Consider the following 20,670-nt stretch of genomic DNA (forward strand, 5'->3'; position numbering starts at 1 on the left):
AACAACTGGCAAAATGGGCGCCCTGCCATCCCGCCTGGCTGCCCTGCCTATGAATGGTGCTTTTGTCAAAGGTGGCAGTGAGGACACTTGAGGGGGCCGCAATTAACACCGTCCAAAATTAGAACGCGTGACCCCGTGCATCTGGTCACGCATGAAAGAAAAGCCTCCCTCGTTTTTTTTTTATTTTTTTTTATTTTAAAGACATTTTTTTTTTTTTTTTTTTTTTTTTTAAATTGTATTTAGAGAGCAATCGTTTTGACAGGGTCGTGCACAGAGCCACGCACGACCACATGTCAAAGGCCGCAGGGTCCAGGCAGCCGCCATATAAGGTGAACCGGACAGGGAGGAGGCGAGACAGGGGAACCCATCTTGGGTTAAAGTGACCGGTGGATCAATGCACTAAAAGGCAGAGCCAAAGGTCAGGCTGCTCAGTGCTAGCTTGGGGATTCGGTGTGACAGCCACCAAGATGAGGGCGAGTCTCTACTTTCATGTGACCACACGCACTAAAAGCTGTGTCTTTTGACTCTTTCACTCTGAACACAACTCTGCAAGACAGCGGTGTTCAATGTTTTTCAGGCCAAGGACCCCCAAACTGATGGAGAGATTAAGTAGGGACCTCTACCTACTATATTAAACTTGACCTAGTGCTAATTATAAATAAACATTGTTATTATCATTCTGCATTCAATATTAAGCTGTAAAAGTAACACACAGGTTCAAATATTCCTTTTTTTTATTTCTATTTTTCAGCATGCAATATGCAGCCTCGTGATTGGATCGGCAGAGATAGGGGCCGGTCCTACTGTGTACAGGAGGCTTAGATTGACAGTTCTAGTCTGGCGCTCTCCTTCAGCTCCTGCATCGTTGAGTGAAATGTCTGCCTCCATTTGTCCCTTTGCTAAAATAAGTTGGTTTCATGTTAATGTATATTTAAAGAAATTTAAATTTGTGGGGGAAATTTTTTAAAAAAATGTATAAAAGTGTCTAATCAACCAAAGATTTTGCGACCCCACTGCAGTACCTCTGCGAAACCTCTAGGGGTCACGGCCCCCCTGTTGAAAACCTATGCTGTAAGAGGTGTCTAAAAAGTAGACACGCAAGTGTAAATATCAAACGGCACATATTTAACATCAAACAGGACGTACACTGTACATTCTGGTGACATAAAAGGCCTATCTGTCTCCATAAATCAAAGCATAACCAATTTGGATTTGATGTGCGAAAGCAACAGTATTACCCCCTCTTAAAAATACTCCTCTCCACACAAAGGTTATTTTGGCTTCAGGACAAAGCTGTTGACACGCTGGTCTGGACACGAGCTTTGAAAACCACTTCTGTTGAGTGGCATACTTGGCAGAGCACGCCCAAGGCCACAACATTAATAGTAGAGAAAGGAACATAGTGCCCACCTAAACCTTCAACCCTAAGTATATACATCAGTTGTGCTTAGTGTGCTTCACCGTGGTTCTATATCTTTTATGCAGTGTACAACTCCATATTTCACACCTCTTCAGCTGGGACTTCCTTTCACTTCAGTCGGCTGTGTCTTTTATTTTTCCCTCTACTCCTTTCCCTGTTCTTAATTGTATCATCCCTTCCCATTTCTCCCTCCTTCAGCTGATTTATAATCTCAAACTCATTCATAAATCCCACTGAATTATGTAGGTTGGCGCTGGGATGCCGCCGTAATATGAAATAAACAAAATGCCCGCCAAATTAAAGAGAAGCCAAGTCCTCCCCCCCTCCTCCCGCTGCGCGTTCAAATTGCTCCTCGCGTTTTTTTTGACAGTCCACTGTCGAGTACGTCGCAGAGATTAGACAGTCCCAAGATGCTGTTCATTTGCGTCGGATACAGGATGCCTTCACTTTTGTCCACAGCTTACCGTCTCCTTCTTTGACCTACGCTCGGATGTGCTGCGGAACTTCTGACAGGCAGCGCTGACCCTCGAGTCAACCTGTCTTTTGACGTGCTCCTTCTCCATCACTGTTGCTCCAAACTTACGCGCAACTTAGGGATTTATCACTCAGGATTATCCATACGGTTTGACGGGCACATTGTAAAGACGGCTAAAATATTTAATCCATTTACACTTTTTTTGGAGATATTGTGTCTTCTGCAATTGGGGTCGGACTATATAAGGCAGGTGTTATTTTGTTTATATACATAAACAGTTAAATTCAGTAAAAAAAAAACACAAGAAGCATTTCTCTCCCACAGTCTTCCTGCTCATTTCTCCATTTATGAATAGTGCTGCGTAAACACAGAATCACCCCCCCTCCATGCAGCCTCTATTTTCCCCGGGATTGCTGGACGCCAAACAGGCAAGAAAAATGACCAGCATGCTCTCCTTACTCCCCTGAGAAGTGAGTCCTACACATAGGGATGTGGCTATTACTTATCATCATCAAAAAGTGCTTGTTTGGTGATAATAAGGGCCTGGGATAGATATCTCAGCTAAAGGGAGGGGGGGGACTACCTGAAGTAGCAACCGAGGAATCCTTCCTGTGCTTACCCAAGCGTTTTCTGCTTCTGTAAAACGGAAGGCCAGCTCTAAGACCCGGCTTAGCCCAGGAATAGAGGCAGATAGGAAAAACTGCTATTAGCCATGGTTAGGGGGACGAAATACGATAAAGGATAACAGACAACAACTTCAAATGTGCTTACCGTGCAGGGGAGAATCGTCGGGGAATAACGGGAGGACTGTTTGCTTAAGCACTGGGTCGTAGCATCTTGTTTTATCTAATATTCTCGGCTGCAATGGTAAACGTGAAAGCAATGCCGTCGATTTGCGCGAGGCCCCGCCTTGAAGGACGTAAAAGGGGGGCGACTAAAAGGGCTTTCGAGTGAACGAGCTTTATTGTGCATTCCGCCGCTGTGTGTTCCGTCCCCGCAGCATTCAACCCGAAGCATGGTCACATTGCTAATAGCGACACACAGCCCAAAGCGAAAGTCAGAGCACAAAATATTTCCATCAACCTCTTTTTTTTTTTTTTTACCCCTTTTGTTTTCCTCTCTTTTTCTTTTTTTTTCTATGCAGTGGGTCAGAAGAACCGTGCGCCCCGAGGGGGAAAGTAGAACAGCGCGGCGTTTCAATATGAAACATAACTCATGTCGTGCTACATGGGAGAAAGTTCACACGATACATACATTTGGGGTCATGAGTTACAATTCCAGCACGGGTCACGCTCGATAATAGCCCAATTGTGATGCAGCGCTAGCGGGCCTTATCTGTAAAAAGTTCTCAACAGCGCGACGCGCGCCCCCTCTGCAAGCAGTCCACGTTCCTTGTTTGTTTTATCTATTGCCATTCGGCTATTTGAGTTTGACACGAGGTTCATGACCACTTCAATTCACCTCCTGGTATCTGATGATTCCGTCGCTCACACTCCTCTAATGTATTCTGAGGGGGATACGTGTTGGGGTGGGGGGAGTTGGGGGGGTGGGGGATCGCACGTCCCATCTGATTGCAAGGTCTCCTCTGATGAATCATGCTGCAATGGACATCTCGGCTATATCAAAGGATGCTTTCCATCGCACCGGCGTGATTAATCAGAAAGGGACTTTATTGTTAACATAAAGAGTCACGGCGGATCACCGGGAGACTCGTAAAATCAAGTATTTATTCACTGTGCCTGTTGATGGGGCCTCAGAATAATGGGATTGACGCGCCAAAGCCAGTTTCATTTTATTTATTTATTTTAAAGTGGGTTTATTATTGGCTTTGTTTAGAATATTTCGGCGAATTAAAGTCGGACGAGCGAGGTCGGCTTGCAGCGGCCAAAGGAATGAAACTGAAGCGAGACGGATTTTCTTTTTCGGAAAACTGAGCAGAGGAGCGAAAATGAGAGGGAGAGACAAAGAGATTGGTGTTGACAGAAATACCTTCCATGCCACGAGCAGTTCTCCGTTTTGTGTCGATTTTTCCACTGGTCACAAGCGGTAAAGCTATACCTGTAGGACATAGGGGAGGGAGGGAGGGACAGAGAGGGAGAGGGGGAAGAAAAATTGAGAGAATGAAATAAATATCTATTTAAAAATAGCCTCTCAGCATGGCAAGGAGAGATTTGAAGATATTATCCTCAAAGGCTGCTGTGAGTGAGGCCGGGAGAAGGCAGGGCTGTCTGCGGTGAAATATGAAAAGCACATACTCCCTGACAGCCTATGGCTTTTCCTGATACTGCCAACACCAGCCCACTGGAGTGATCCATAGACTCTTTGTGGAGACTTGTGATATAAATGCTGAGGGCTAGATGTTAAAGATCCTCAGCTCGCCGCCGCCCCACCCTCCCTCGTCATCCTTCGCCATCGCCTCGCTCGCCGCATGGGGGGAATTTGTTATGTTCCCTCTCGTACACCTGCCTTGGAAATATCAGGATGGCGGACAGGGAGAAAGTCGACTGACTTGTCCTTGTCCCTTTTCAATTTGACAAGGCAAGCAGCCTTGGGGACTTTCCAGTCTATTTTCAAATTGACCATTTATAATCAGTTTTCTAAAGGAGAGACGGGGGCGGAGGGCCCTGTGTTGTTGTGGAAGGAGCTGGGGGTTGGGTGATGATAATACAGCAGCGTGTTGTCAGATGTGTCAGCAGGTAAGATGAATGAAGAATAGGAGGTGGGCGCATAAAAAGGAACGCACAGCGGGGAGTTGACCTCTATTCAAAAAAAAAAAAAAAAGACAGAAAAGGAAGAAACGAGAGAGAAATCTATATCCTCAAGCAAATAAACATATACAGCGCGTCCTTTGAAATATGCACCACCTCCCCGTGAACCCGGAACAAGAGGCGAAAAGTTTCGCCGGTGCCGGCGAAAAACCTTCCAGGGAGACGCCGCCGCCCGCTTGTCCATTTGTTGACGCCAACGTGGCTGCATATATCAGCACCTGCAAGGTCAGGCCGACTCGGGCGTAGCAACGCGCGGCGAGGGCCCCAACCCCGCGTTACAGCGTTCTGTCACACTGCCTGCTCCATTGCCACCGCGCGATGACATTTCCACAAGATGGCTCTTCTGAATTATGCGGCCCAGCGGAAGGGTACGGAGAGAAAGGGGGGGAAAAAAGCTCATTTTCTGGGTGTCTGCTTCCGACCCGAAGCCGCCACTTGTTTTCATCAGCGCCTCTTGCCGCTTATGCAAAACGGCGCGCGGGGGCAATAGGGGAACAATCAAGCCGGCCTCGGCGCTCTCGTTCTCCGTGCCGCGGCAGCCTCTCTCTCTCCGAGGTGCGGCGACGCGGTGTCACCTCTACGCCGGCCCCCATCCTCCCCAAATTAATCCCAATTTGGCCATCAAGCAACGGGGCCGTCCGAGGGGGCAGGCGGCAAGTAATTGACATTCTCAGGTGCATGAGTTTTGTTTATGTAGTAACGCTGAGCCAAGGCCTTTCACCGCGGATGACAAGCGGACCCAGTTTGCATACACCACTTGATTCGGGAGAGCTGCATGAGTGACTGCTCAGCAGCCCGTGGCCCTGTGGCATTTCAGCAGAGGACATTTCAGTAAAGATCGCCTCAGGTGTCAAGCGGCTTGGAAGGTACAGGCGGCAGCTGGAGGTCGTTTGTCCAAAGCATTGATTCCGCCGTGACCCCATCGCTCTCTCTAACTATTGATCCATCCCCCAAGACCCCTACACAATGCCCATGCCACAATGGGGAATTAGAGCTCGGGCGTCGATGTGGCCTTCCCTTTAAACGAAAGAATGGCAAATTTTCAATAGGACGTCACACATCACTGTATGAAATAGGCATTGTGTTGGCCACTTACCTCTGAGGTCATACACAAAGTCCATTTTGGTTATTGGGATTCGGCGGCCGTGGGGTGAGGGGAGTATATAAACGTGAGAGCACACTGGGAGTCGGAAATGACCGCGAGTCATTACAGGTTATGTGGGTGTGTGTGGAAGTGGGGGGGTGTTCGCTCTCATACGTGGAACACCCTTCCCCGAATGCTTTCCCAGGCAGATCTCCCATGCCTTTTAGCATGTCACACAGGGCCATGAATCACCATTACGGCACCTACATTTTTACCTGGGCAACTCCAAGGCTTTTTCATTAGGGTAAAAGGGAACCCAGGCGAGCACGGACGGGGTTGCGGAGGGGGGGGGGTTGGCTGCGTTTGTGAAGGGGAGGGTCAGGGATTTGGGTTGGGTGGGTTAATTACAATAACAATGGGGGCGGCCAAAAGGGAAAAAAAAAAAAAAGGAAAGGAAAGAACACACTCCGTGGCAGGGCTGAGCTGCTCTCATTTGTTTCAATAAGGCAAATTGATTCCTATGTCCTCTGGTGCCATTTGCATTGCATCCATTTAGCGCACGCCACTCGCCCCACTCTCCTCCCCACGCTCCGCCTCCTCCTCCCCCTCCATTCACTTCACGTGTGGAGGGCAAGGCGGCATCGATGGGGACACATTGATCTTGCCAGACACCAGACGCGCATCCACACATATTTATATTCCACCTGTGCATGGACGTGCATATACAGTATGTGCGCCGGTCAGCCACAACAATAAAACCACTGACGGGTGAAGTGAATAACATTGACCATCTTGTGACGAGGCAGTGTTTTGCTGGGAAACTTTTGGATCTGGCATCGGTGTGGATGTTACTTAGACATGTACCACCCACCTAGACCAGACCAGGCACCCCAACCCCAGCAACCAAAAAAGACATGAAGAGGAGCACAAGATGTTGACCAGGCCTCCAAATTCACTAGATCCCAAACTGATCAAGTGGATGCACTGGATGGAAAAAGCCTGGTCCACAGATGGCCCTCCCCTCAACCCAGAGGATGCCACAGGACACCCTCAGAAGGCCCATGTCCATTCTCTGATGAGTCACAACTGTTTTGGAGGCACAAAAGAGATCTACACAATATTAGGAAGGTGGTCATACCTTATTGGTGTATCTAACTGCAAACATGAAGCGCACATGCGATCACCAGTAGATATTTGACTAGTCTTAGGCTTAAAATCCTTAAATTTAAATGGTTCTATATCATTTTTTTAACATTTTCCAGTTTGGCATGGCTGTATTAATGCAGTATGCGAGCTACAGCCACAACATTGCTGAAGCTTCTGGACACGGGAGACTGAAGGCTGCCCTAATTTCTTTAAAAGCGAAACAGATGTTTCCTTGACATCAGCTCTGACATCCATTCTTTGGATCACATGCTTTCCTCATCTTATTTCCCAAACATCTGTTTGTTCTACTCTACACTCAGCTTTGTTACTGACTTTTGTCAGCCTCGTTAGTGTGGATGCACTCTCGCTTGTTTATTGTCCTCGAAATAGATTAATTCAACATCGACTCCTACGATGCCTCAGCTCCTCTCAGTGGGCATCGTCAACATAGTTTCATGATTAGGGTTTTACAACGTGACAATTCTTCAGCTCTAACGATGAATTCCAATAACCGCATAATGACACTACGCCAGCTTCCTTTTCATTGCTGCAGCTGATCTGATCCATCTCAGCGACACCGCCGTCTGTGTTGGGTCCACCAGCTCCAGTATCACTGCCCCCTAACCTAGTCCTCACTCGGGGGGTGGTATCTACCTGACCTCCCTTGCTGCCTACCTGCTTGCCTGCATGCCTGCCGCAAGACCCCCCCCACACACACACACACACACACACACCTCCTGGTGTAACACACTGTCTGGTCCTGACACAAACGCACTCCCATCCCACACTCCCATCATCAGTCACCGTCAGGCCAGATAGCGGCAGCCGTCAGGCACATGAGTGACGACTGGGCCCGTTACCTGAGCGCCTGCATGACAATGGGCCTGTGGGCTGAGATAGAGAGACAAAAGCGGCAACTCACGGCCACACACACACACATGCTTGACACAACAGATCTTTATTGTATGCTGTACAATTAGCTGTCAACCTGTGATGTAAAGATGTGCTACACAGTGCGCACAACTGGGCAGTCAAGTAATTGAATGCCGCGTTTCAAACTTTTCAAATGCAATATTCTGGCACTTGTCAGTCAAAATGCCAACTGCGCTGACCCAGCTACTTGAAATGAGGCTTTTGTATAATAATATACAGTCAAAGGGAACTGAAGCATAATCATCCTGTGCTTGTCTTTGCTGCAGTTTCAATGTGACACCTCTTTCAGCACTTCCTTCAACGCTCTCCAAAGAGCTTATTCCCCACATTGCTACCAACAGTATCACAACCACCTCCTTGAATCAGCAATAAGCAAATCCCATTAAATCCCTTTTAATTGCGCCTCATTCAGGCAAATCCTGACCGCGAGTGAACAGTATAAAAATATAGATTCTTGAGGGAGGTGTAAAGACCTTGTATATTAGACTCATCAATATTTTTTTTTCCCTCCCTATCTCAACACACTTCAGCGGCGGGATGGTCGCACTTGCCCTTCCAAAAGGTTCATTTAAAACGAGCCGACGCTGTGCCCACGCACCGGTTTAGCCTCCTTGGCACACACGAGCAGAGCCGCACACACGTTCCACGCACGCCACAAGATTTATAACAATAAAAGTCTCCCCGAAAGGCACTGAAACGCACCAAGCACTTCGCAAGCAGCCTTGAACTCTGCCTGATCTGCTATTTGTTACCTCGAGCGCTTGGCAAAACAACAACGGCTCCAGCCCGAACACTTGAAAGGGCTTATTGCTCATGTTGCCCACAAGTTCAGCGCCGTCTGGCCAGAACACACCATCACGGTTAAGCTCACTAGACAACAAACTGAAAATACCTTGATCCAATTAGAAACGCAAGCTTATTTGCTCAAGTATCAATGCTTAAATTGATAATACCAGCAGGTAATTATTAAATTCCCCCAGCATGCCCCCCTGCAGAACATTTGTATTGCATCAGGAAACAAAGTGAGCACAACAATTGAGTCACAGGTTTGGGCACCATTGGATGATGATTATGGTAATCCAACAATTCCAAAGCTCCATTGTATGTCACAGACTTTTGTTACTAACTCATGACCTTATTAACCTTCCTAATCCTCAGCTGGCTTCTCATGATAAGGGGCTTGCATGCACACACAAGCGTGCACACTTTCTTTTTGATGCCCGGCAAACACTTTAGAAGCCCTATCCACCTGGTTTTATCCTGCACACCTGAGGTTCCCTGCATAATATCAACAGAGGCCCTCGAGTCATCCAAGACAATTAACGCTCTCCCTTAGATCAACAGCGAGGGGGGAAAAAAGTGGATGGCGCCGTTCGGAGCAGAGGGCCCTCCCAGTGTGGGCACATGAGAAAGCAGGTCTGATTGGTATTAAGTGGTGAGATTAAAAAGCCATCTCTTAGGTCAGGTCAGCTGGTGTTCATTTGAATGCATTACCAGGGTCCGAGGCTAGATAATTCTCTCATTAGTGCCACTCAAACCCTGAGTGACAACACGGGTGAGAAGGGAGCATGTCGTACAACACTTAGAGTTAATTAGTCCACGCGCACTGTTGCTCTGCACCCCATGCGTCTGCTCTCTCCTCATCCTTTTGAAATGGCCTGAACCTAAAGCGTTGGTAGTTAATCAAAGAGGAATTGCGGCGTTTTGCAAAGGAGCCACCTGTTGTTTGAGGAAATACGTGAAAATAGGCTTTCACACTCTCAGGACCATTGGGAAGTTCTCTCCTCAAGCACTGGCTAGCCTGCATTATGGCATCCTTGTGTTTCTTTACACATTTGATTTCTTTCACTGTGTTTCCAGATCTCTGCAGTAAATAAATACAGGGATGTTGCACACACTTGGCTAAGAAGTTATTTAAATAATAGGGTTCAGTATGTGAATATCAATAATAACGTGTGGGGTTCCACAAGGTTCAGTATTTGGACCAAAGTTATTCATACTTTCTTTATGAATGATATTGTTACGGTATCAAATAAATTACATTGGGTGATGTTTGCGGATGATACTTACAGTATATATTTTGCTCAGGGGATGAACTGGAGGAACTAATAAGAACAGTAGAAAGGGACTATTAAGCCATTGGTTTAATCACAATAGACTGTCACTAAATTAAACTAAAACAAAATTCATGTTGTTTATTGGAGCTAGAAAAAAATGTGAAATACAATTAAATTTAAAAGGAGTAGAAATTAATAGAGTGTATGAAATAAAGTTTTGGGGAACTATAATAGATCACAAACTTTGTTGGAAACCACATATACCCATAAAACAAAAATGATCTAGGTCATTTGCTATTCTCTATAAAACAAATCATTTATTAATCTATTATATACTTCACTGTTAATGCCTTACATGACATACTGTGTAGAGGTTTGGGGAACTGTTTATGAATCAAATTTAGATCCCATAATTAAACTACAAAAAACAGCTAAACGAATAATAAATAATGTGGGTTATTTAGAACCAACTATTTATTGAACGTGGCGCATTAAAATTCTTGGATATAGTTCAATTATAAATATTAGAAATAATTTTTCGAGCGAGGAATAAAAGCCTGATGGTGTTCAGTGTTCATTTTTTCAAATTAAAAAATGGAAGACATATTTTTTATTATTATTATTATTTTTGAAATATGTAAAGCAAGAACAAATGTAAAATACAGATGCGTCGGTGTGAAATTACGGAACGGACTATGTGATAAATTGAAGTTAAGTTATAAAAATTTTCAAAAAAGCAGAGGTAATGTAAGATGGCTGAAGATTATAAGGAAAGGAGAGTTCAAAGTGACTTAATTTGAATGTTGTAGCTATTGATTTTTTATTTGAATAGTTCAACTTTTGTATTTTTTCTGTAAATATTCAGCTGAATTGATTATCTAGGATAGGCATATACTATAAGCCTCAGGTTTCTGCCTAAATCCTTTTTTGGTCAATGATTGAGATATTATGCTGTGTATTAAAACATGGAAAGTGAAATTAATGACCAAAATGAAAGAAAATGGAAAGAAACTAAACAAAAAAAAGTAAAATCAAGCTTCTGTTGAAAACTTCCCATTGTCTGTCCCTTAATCTGCAGAGGAGATTTAGAGGAGAAGAAATTCTGACTCTTTCTTTGTTGATGACACTGTGTTTGCATATTGGGAGCACGAGGTTATATCCACGTCATTAGTCTCTCTGCTTGGATCCGGGCCCGATAACTGCGCCGCCATCGCAGTTATATTCAGTTCGGTTCTAAAGGTTCAACAAATTGTCTCTTTCCCTTCCTCACTTATGTTCACTCGCGCTCCCACCACTGTTCCCATGAGGCACGGCGCTCGGCTCATTGGCCACCACACACACGCACACGGAGGGGGGTTCTCTGTCGCCACCACCGCTGGGCTTACCCACCGCACACACCGGACCTAGAATACCAATCTCGCCCGTGTGCACCTACCTCCCCCCCTCCTTAGCTGAATATTCTAGGAGCTTTCAATTTTTCAGGCAGGTCTGCGAACCCTCTCCAATCACACTGCGCCATCGCACTCAAGGGAGTTTTGACAGTCGTTAGCGGGGGTCAACCGAAGTCCCTCAGGGAGGGGCTTTAAAGAAAAGATTTGAATTGCTTTTTTTCCTCTTTCTATTCGCTTTTTCCCCCCTCTTCCCGCTTTAGTTCTCCGTATGGGTCTGTCATAATTCCACTTCCTGTCTCGGAGGCCTCTTGGAGGAACGCTCATCCCCTTCAGTCTTGTCTCCGCCGCCAAATTCATCAATCACAGACGAGGCCTTCCGAGGCGCTTTTTATAACTCCGATGTCACGCTTCTTACACCACTGTCAAAAGTGGTGACAGAGCTCCAAACCCGGCTGGTTATGCCGCTGTAAGGCGTTTATCCACTTGTATAATGTGCTGTTAGTGCTCACGCAGGATCAGAAAACGGGATGCGAGGGGGAAATGGCTTCCAGCTAAAAAGAGACGGAGAAAGGAGGGGGTTGCGAGGAAGACGGAGCAGGGGGCGGGGAGGAACGAGAAAACACTTCTTCTTCTATTTCTTTTGCACTAATATGAATTCCCAGTGAAATGTCTGGCGAAGTAGGTCAATGGGATTTAGAAAGTTTGTGTCTTTTCTTCCCCCCCCCCTCCCCACCTCTCTTCTCATACTTGTCAATGGAAAATGAGCAATGCGATTTAGGAGAGGCGAAGATGATGAGCTACGGAGAGAGGCGGTGGAAAAGGGAAGAGGAGGAGAGACTCGAGTGGTGTTTTGGGGCTCTCGCGGGTCCCTCGCCAGCTGACTGAGAGACCCAAACAAAGGGGAGAAGAAGGAAGAGATTCATATCTGCGCTCCGGAGAAAGGGAGTGGCTCCCGTCTCTTCATCTTGATATCGAGGCAACAATCTAATTATACCATTTCTCCGGGGAATATGCATATGAGGGTAATCAGTAAATAGAAAAAGGTAATTATTTGCCACGAGTCATACCCTTTTGCACCTGTAAGCACTTTGCTGATGTACAAGATTGTGCTTTTCCCTATAATTCCCAATCAAGATAGTACATTAGGAGCTCAATTATTTAGTTAATGTATAATAAGTGAATGAATTCCCCACTTATTGAATATTTCATAGTGTCTGTCAAAACGTAATGAGTTAAGTTTGGTCAAATACAAATGGGGGCCCCCTCTTGGTAATTTGCCAGAACGTTCTTGGGGTAAATCTCCGCCAGTGAATGTGATTGAATGTTACAATTAAAACGTGCTAATTCATTGTCAAAAGCAACTTATCTATACACATGATATATTTGGCGCTTAATTGGAAAGCACATTCAGGAATGGTTTATTCGGCGACTTTCTACATCACGGCCTAATCAGAATAAATTCCGCCGGCTGTAATGAATTGAAGTTGAATATTCGTAGTCGGGCTATTAAAGAGACTGGAAGTGTGAATTATTTAAATGCTAATTAATGTTTTAAGCTTTCCAGGGAGCAATAGGCACATATTATTCCTCTGTCCCCCCCCCCACCCCCACCCACAAATGGCTAATTCCAACATTCACCAAGTGCACAGTAACCTCTTGCTCATATTTCATTCAATCAATTTAGCAGCATTGGTGGTTCTTTCACCCATGCCGCTACCTTCCACCCACTGGAAGAGGGAGATGGAATTCATCAATACTGAGAGACAGTTGCTGGAATTAATAATCAGCTCCTAGCTGGGAATTCTCCGGCTCGTGCCGTACGAATGAATCATGGGAAACATGATTCGAACCTGCTCCGGCGAGGATCCGCAGAGAAATTCCACTTGCCGACTGTGACGCTGGTGTATTTTTCTGAGGGACGTGAAAAGTTAAACGTTGGGTAAATGTCGCCGCAGAGACGCGAAGACCACCACCAGCAGCCTCCGACGCGGCCTCATGCATTAGCAGAGCTTCATTAGTGTTTAGTGTTAGTGTTAATTGAGCGAGGTGTGGTTTCAACTTTGCGTCCGAAGCGGCCCGGCACCGCGACGAGGCGGCGCCGGGCATTATTCATGCTTTCACAATAGCTTGTTATTCATCATAAGACAAAGGAGATTCGCACGCGGCTTGACGTAGATGGAGGAGGGCCACGAGGGTATTATTCACATCTGCTGAAAACAGTAAGCGCGGCCAACTGCACGTCACGATATACACCACGCTTATTAATGCAAACAAAGTCGACGCAGAATATAAATGACGTTTTTCCTTCGCGTCGGAGCATCAATATTAATTGTGTTTAAATGTGTGATGTACTGCGGCGGGGCTGCTTTGCTCGTCTGTCGTTAACACCGAATAGGGTGCGTTTTATTAATCAAAGCAGCACATCATGTGGCGCCCTGTTTGCTGTGCAGCACATGTGCGCCGAGCCCTTTAGGATTCCAAGCTGTGCTTTCCTTTTGTGCCACAAGGTGGCACTGTAGGCTCACAAACAGATAGCCATCACACGCCCCTGCTCTTTGTTCCTCCTCGGTTATCGTCTCATTTACTGATGTGCAGCTGGCATTTCATTTAACCTAAAATGTTAATAACAGTCGGCAGCATCCTCCGTCTTATCAGACACACCAGTGCCAAAGCCTAGTATTCAATTGAGCCCCTTAAGCCCTTCAGCTCTATATTTCATTCTTTAGCGCTTCATCTAAATAATCCTCAACCTTAACTATAGTATCCGCAAGAGATCAACAAAGGGCCTCCGGGAGATTTATTTTTCTTTGTTCTTTCTTTTTCTTTTTCTTTTTTTCTCAAAGTAGGGAGTTTGCACAGCTGTCCAGGGAACACAAATGGCATTATGCCCTCTTCCTGCGGTAGGACATCTGTTGCATTCAGCTGGCATCCCTTCTCGGTCTACTAAAGTGCTCTTTATGCAACCTGATGTTATTATCATAACTAGGTTGACCGCAGCATTACGTTGGATCCTTCTCTTTTGATGGGTGCAGTGGCTACAAAGACGCTCGGCTTGTGTGATTTCTACTGAACTTTCCCTACAATGGATAAACTGCAGTGTTTGTGTATCAAGGGCGTCGTGATACCGTTTGACCTGAACCTTTAATTCAAATAAAATTGACTTACTTTGAGCTGTTGCTCCTCATTTGTCTTTGTGTTGCATTTTTTTTTTTCTCAATAAGCAAAGTCAGGCGCTTAGATTTTTAAGGCTCCTTGCCCGTTAATGGTCGCCGGGCGTCTCCTGGGGCATAAGTTTGAGACCACATAACGTGAGAAGGATTCTTTTTTTTAACAATTATATGACATTTTGTGTCCTAAAGTTGAATTACAGCCGCTCATGTTTTGGGATGACCTCCGCCGGTGCCTACGTCGCTGCAGCTACAGACGTCGGCCTCGGAGAAAACAATGTGAGTAGTGTATTTTCTAATTAATCGTCATAGCCGCGCAGCGGAGACGCGCTCATATGACTCTCGTTAAGAAGAGAGATATCATCACGGACATGAAATGAGACGGACGGCCAGAACACGTCAGCCTCAACACATGCTTAACACTGTTGCTGTCCACAGTGATGCATATACCACTATTTGTTTTGCTGCTGATGCAAATGTTTCTGCAGCCCTGTTGAAGTGGCTGCAGCAGCTTCATCTGGCGCGCTTACGTCTGCCGTGGCCTTCCATGAACCGTCCTTATGAAGACTGACTGGGAGTTAGGCTGGGTAGAATACTAATTTATGTTCTCATTTCATAAGCCGAAACATTCCCAGACAATAGTGGCGCTTGATATTCAGGACGGAGCACGTGCCGCTCTATAAAATCAACTGGGTTCATCCAATTTGTCATTTGTGAGTCTGATAAAACGCCGAAAATGTTATCAATTGCTGGTTTATTATTAATGCATGAGAAAGATCGACTTTCTTCTTTTTTCTTTTTTTTCTTCCATCAGTCACGTATAGCCAGCTGCTCTCCTTTGCATGGAGCAGATTTGTATCGGGAGATTATCTTTGCGTATTCCCTTCCAGACCGGTACACGGTGCGTGTCAGCTTCGCGTCAGAGAAGTCCACGTGGAACAGTCCGAAACGAACGCTGAATCCGTCGGCCCATTCGAAGTTGTCCATCAGCGACCACGCAAAGTATCCACGCACGTCCACCCCATCTTCTTCTATGGCTACACACACACAGACACGGAGTTAAAACACAAGCAGGAGCTGTCATTTTATGTGTGCAACAAGAGCTGATGCATGAGGCCTATTTTTAAACCACTCCCTGCTACGATAACTTGGGCTATTTAATTAAACCATGACTGCCAACATGACACGTGACAAGATTAGCATGGTTATTAAGCGTTTGAAGCTCGAGAAGAGCATGATTTTCATTTTAACCAGTGAAACCTAGTGACGTCCATATTTATTTTTATCAACTGTGAGCATCAAGTTATGCATTAACAGCGATTCCTGCGACTTCAATGGATAAAGGCTCCGTCTCATAGTTACAAAAAGAATTGTTTTATGCTACTTTTTATTTTATTCATGCAGAGCAGATGAGCTGGCATTTACTCTGCAAACATTCTTTAAATGTCTACGGAAAAATAATAGGCATCCCATACATACAGTATCCCTGACTGCTCAAATGGTGGCACCGAAACAAGAAACTCCTCCACCAAGACCTGTAATCGAAACTGGTACAGAAACGTTTTCAGACCAGGGGTCTTCACGTTTTTCGGGCAAAGGACCCTCAAACTGATGGAGAGATTTAGTACGGACCCCCTACCTATTATACGTGTTCTATATTAAATTTAGCTTAGTGCTTTTTATAAATATACATTATTATCATTTTGGATTCAATATGAAGCTTTCCCTTATCCCTTTACGATAAGATATGTACATATCTAAGTTATGTTGGATTCATGTAAATGTGTATTTAAATAAATTTAAATTAGTGGGAGGAAACTAAAAAAAAAAAATATATATATATATATATATATATTAAATGTCTAATCAACCAAAGATTTTGTGACCCCAACTGCAGGGGGATCTTTGCAAATTAATAAGACATGATTGCAAGCAGATATATATGTCATTCCTTTAATACTATTAAGAGTTATTTGTCAAATTGACTTCTAGGATACTGGGACATGGGAGGCAAAGACTAGGAGTCCCACCAGACATAGTTGCCTCTTGGTTGACAGGTGAAACTTCTTCAAGAAGCTGAAGCAAATCCAGCTGCTTTCATTTTAGCACCATGATACACCATGGCTCAGACCGCTGAGAATCTTCAGACATATTGTTTAACTTGTCCAACCTGGACTAAAAGTGTAGAATTGAAATAATTTGTACTATACACTGCATGTCCTTTGAGTTATGATATTTATTTCGTACTGATTTAAGAGCTGTTACCTTTACCCACTTCCAAGATGGTGTCCTTGTAAAACTCACAACGCTGGACATCTTCAATCTGCGGCGGCCCCACCTGAGAAAAGCCATTCTCCGTAACGTAGACTGCCGGGTTGTTGAAAGTGTCCTGGAAAGTCAGAGGGCAAATATTATTGTCAAACAAGGCATCACGGCTGTCAGGCATTGGGAGGGGAGACAGATCGGTCTACAGTGCGCCGTTTAGCTGCGTTTCAACGGTGCCAGGCTCAAACTAATGGCCTGTGACAAGTCACAACAGCAGGAAATTGCTCGTTTGCAAACACTTTTCAGCAAAGTAACTGTTTCATTCAATGTGACAGCACTAATGAAGCATCAATGTGTTTCTGGAGGTGTCGAAAACAGATTACCGCATACAGAATCAATGGCAAGACACTAAACAAATGTCAGAGTGTTCTCCTCGTTTGGGTGAGGGTGATCTATCTTGTTGTTAGTCAGTTCAGTTTGATTCTAAGAGGGGGAAAAAAAGAACACTTTCACATTTAGACTTGTGTAATTCAAGGTAAAAAGACAGGGCGTGGATGACTCGTGGTTTGGGTAACCACTAGTCATGTGGAGTAAATAAGCTGACACTCTTTTACCTTAATGTACTTTAGGAGTTTCCTTAAGCCGTGGGGCACCACAGCCAGCCAGGACACGCCACAAACGGGCCAAGATGGATCCAAAACTTCTTCCGCGTCCCGGTCACTCTTCATACACAACCCCTCTCCACGGCCTCCTCCTGATTCGACTTTGCGGGACGTATAGTAGTTCAAAGCAAAGAAATCAGCCGTTCCCAAAATGGCGGGTTCGTCCTCTGAGAAAGTCGGCAGCCTCGGCGGACCGCTGTATTTTAGCTTTTCACTCTGAGCGTCTACGGCAGATCTCATTATTTCCGGATAATCTCCGGTAACAAACACCGGCCAGGCAAACCATCCCATTGTGAATGCGAGGTCACGTTCGGCGGCCTTCATATCCTCCCCGGAACCGGGGTGTAAAGGCTCGAACCAGTCGCTGTTGATGGCCAAAGACACTGCGCCCTTCTGCTTTGGCCTGTACACGGAGTCGTAGCTGCTCCAGGCCATGGCGTGGGCGCGCAGCATGTTGTGCCCCGCCAGGTAGGCGGCGGTGCCTTTTTCTTTTAACCCCGGGGCATGGATGCCATCTTCATGCCCCAGTTTGGCGCACACTTGCGGTTCGTTGATCGTGATCCAAAGTTTGACGCGGTCCCCAAATGCTTGGAAGCAAAACTTGGCGTAGTTGTCAAAGTGGGCTGCTATACCTGGGGACGTCCAACCCCCTTCGTTTTGCAGAGCTTGGGGCAGGTCAAAGTGGTAAAGGGTGACCATAGGTGACACATTACACGCCAGCAAATCGTCAATAACTTTGCTGTAGTACTGTACACCTGTTGAGCAGACAGCGCTTTTAATGAATGAAAACACCACAATCAGGATCTTATTTTTATAGGAATACCTTTCTGATTGACGTGCCGTGTGGTCCCATCGGGCAGGAGGCGAGCCCAGGAGACGGACAGGCGATAGTGCGTCAGTCCCAGCTGCTGGATACACTCCAGGTCTTTCTCCCACAGCTCGTAGCTGTTACAGGCCACGTCTCCGTTCTGGTCCCCGAACACTCTGCCTTTCTCGTGGCTAAATGTGTCCCAGATACTCGGGCCCTTGCCGTCCGCCTGCCAGCCACCTCCACAAGCACATAAAGGTTGCTGCCTTTCATGGTAGTAAGTGGGTTAAGAAAAATCCCTCTAATGCTTCTGCCCGGGACTTTCACCGCATCTGTGGACCTGATTGAATTTGCTGCATCTTCACTTCGTCTCCATAAGGATTTCTTGTTTTCCAATTTTCTCTCGTTTGGTTTTAGTTTGTTGCCAGTTTTGAATTAAGATGATTAACGAGACGATTCAAAACGCATCAGACGCAGAGTAAATGATTATTTAAGTGAACTTTGGTATACTGCCTCACATGACAGCATGCATGCATCCTCTGATGGGAGTGAAACCACTCTTGTGCTCTGAATCCATCACCAGGAAAACACGAGCACGTGTGTTGCGTGTAATTCAGTTTAAAATACAAGACGTGAGCTCTGTGAAGTCCACTTGCCAAAGGTATTGTGTGTATGTGTGTGTGTGTGTGCAGGCCCATGGATACCTATGATAGCATCAAGGCATTCATATGACTAATCATATTGTTGTGAGTTAAACTGACTTAAATGACATAATAAAGGCATATTGTATAAAAAGCTTCCACTGTAAGAGGCAACTACAACAGGCGCTCAATTGAATAATGTCATTGTTGTGTTTACATACCTTCTATTTGATAAGCGGCTGTTCCCGCTCCCCAAGCAAAGTCACGTGGAAACATGTTCTTGTGCGAATGCACAATGAAACAAACCTTTTCTGATTTCTCACTGACTTACGTCATTCTAGTGTGTCGCATACATCGTAAATGGAAAGTCGAAATGATGTAAATAAAATACCGTAGGCCAATGTAAACACAGCCCCACATATCCGACAACCAGGAACTACTCTGGGATGCGACGTTTAATTGCCGTTGTTATGTGCATACACCCGAATTATAATTCCTTGACATTCCTTCTCTTTTTTTCGTTCTTTCCTTACGACAACACTACTTGGAAGTCCCTGTTAAACAACAATAATCTCAATTCAACAACTACGTAAGATAGCAAGCTGGGTGGGTCTTTCAATGTTCCCGGGGAAGTATTCACTAACTGGGATTACAAAACAACCGAGGAGCATTTGAAAGCAACACGCGAGGGTGCAGCTCTGCGTGATGACGTCTGCGTTAATTATGAAAGTTTGATGCCTTTCACGACAACTTTGTGAACTTCTGGTTGATGTTGATCATATACCAAGTGAATTATTCGAGGGGGTGACATAAATCCTTACAAGACATGTTAAAGTTTAAAGTTCTGTGAGTGTTTCTTTTGCAAAATGGTCATAAATCAATAATCGGTAAATAAAATAATCAGTCAATAAACCTGCGTCTTGCTTACTCAGCGGCATAAAAAACACAATAGTTTAAAATGAATCACGCAATTATTTAACAAGAACTCACTTGTCTTGCTTTAAGTTCAACGAGGAGCATTAAAATCCAAGCACATGGATTTGTAAACATTTTCAGAGTGGATGGAAATAAGGGAATTAATCCATTTTGTTGTTTTTAGTATTACAGCAGTGTGAGGCAGTGCATGCTCGCCACTGAATGGCAACCCCCACAGGCTCTAAAAACAAATTAGTGAAGGTGAAAGGATAGCCTGAAGGCTTATTCCCTGGCCTGTGCTCACTTCAGTGCTATTCTCTTACCTATTTTCTATAGGATGGTGTGACTCACTCAACCTGATCATAACAAAGCAGATTGATTGGTTTACCACAGGGAGAACAAGCCCTGTGTTTTTTGGACTTATAGGATTCTGTGAAGCACTTCAAACTGTTGTTGTATATAAAGCGAAATTGAACGGAACTGAATCGAGTTATCATCCAACCTGTCAATAAAGGGTTTTCATAAAATAACATTTGGCAAATTTCCTTAAAAATACAATATCTTCCATAGAACGTAGCCTGAAAGTTTATCTACAAAATAATCCATTCCAAACTATTCCCTTAAAATAAATAAATAAATAAAACTGTGAACTAGGCACTCTAAAAGTTAGATTTGTACAACATTAAAATAAACTTAAGGAAATACTCCCTAATGGTCAAGATACCAACTTGCTACAAGGCTTCTTAACTTCTTCTTTCAACTCATTGTTGAGACACAAAAACAAAAAAGACCAGGGGTGGAAGAGACGCTCAGATAATTTATATACTGAAAGATAAGTGATTTAAAAAAAAGTACATTAAATGAAATGTTCATGTGCATGAGTGAGTTGGAGCATGATGCAGAATAGTTTGCTTAGAAAATAAAATATAGCCTTAAAA

The 20,670-nt window shown here is 44.8% G+C and overlaps 1 protein-coding gene across 2 annotated transcripts; it reads right to left on the reverse strand.

Moving 5' to 3' along the window:
• Positions 1–15,178: 15,178 nt before the first annotated feature.
• On the reverse strand, positions 15,179–19,646 carry gba3 (glucosidase, beta, acid 3). 2 transcript variants are annotated; one of them, XM_047593272.1, is made up of 5 exons: positions 19,039–19,646; positions 18,192–18,416; positions 17,321–18,123; positions 16,713–16,830; positions 15,179–15,478 (listed from the first exon to the last, which is right to left on the reverse strand). In XM_047593272.1, the coding sequence occupies exons 1-5, from the start codon at positions 19,091–19,093 to the stop codon at positions 15,252–15,254; spliced, it is 1,428 nt and encodes a 475-aa protein (XP_047449228.1). In that variant the 5' UTR covers positions 19,094–19,646; the 3' UTR covers positions 15,179–15,251. The 2 variants fall into 2 exon arrangements, with proteins under 2 accessions (XP_047449228.1, XP_047449220.1); XM_047593264.1 differs by having other exon boundaries at positions 16,707–16,830; positions 19,039–19,597.
• Positions 19,647–20,670: the final 1,024 nt, after the last annotated feature.

Source organism: Mugil cephalus, chromosome 1, assembly GCF_022458985.1.
Source record: "Mugil cephalus isolate CIBA_MC_2020 chromosome 1, CIBA_Mcephalus_1.1, whole genome shotgun sequence".
Taxonomy (NCBI): domain Eukaryota; kingdom Metazoa; phylum Chordata; class Actinopteri; order Mugiliformes; family Mugilidae; genus Mugil; species Mugil cephalus.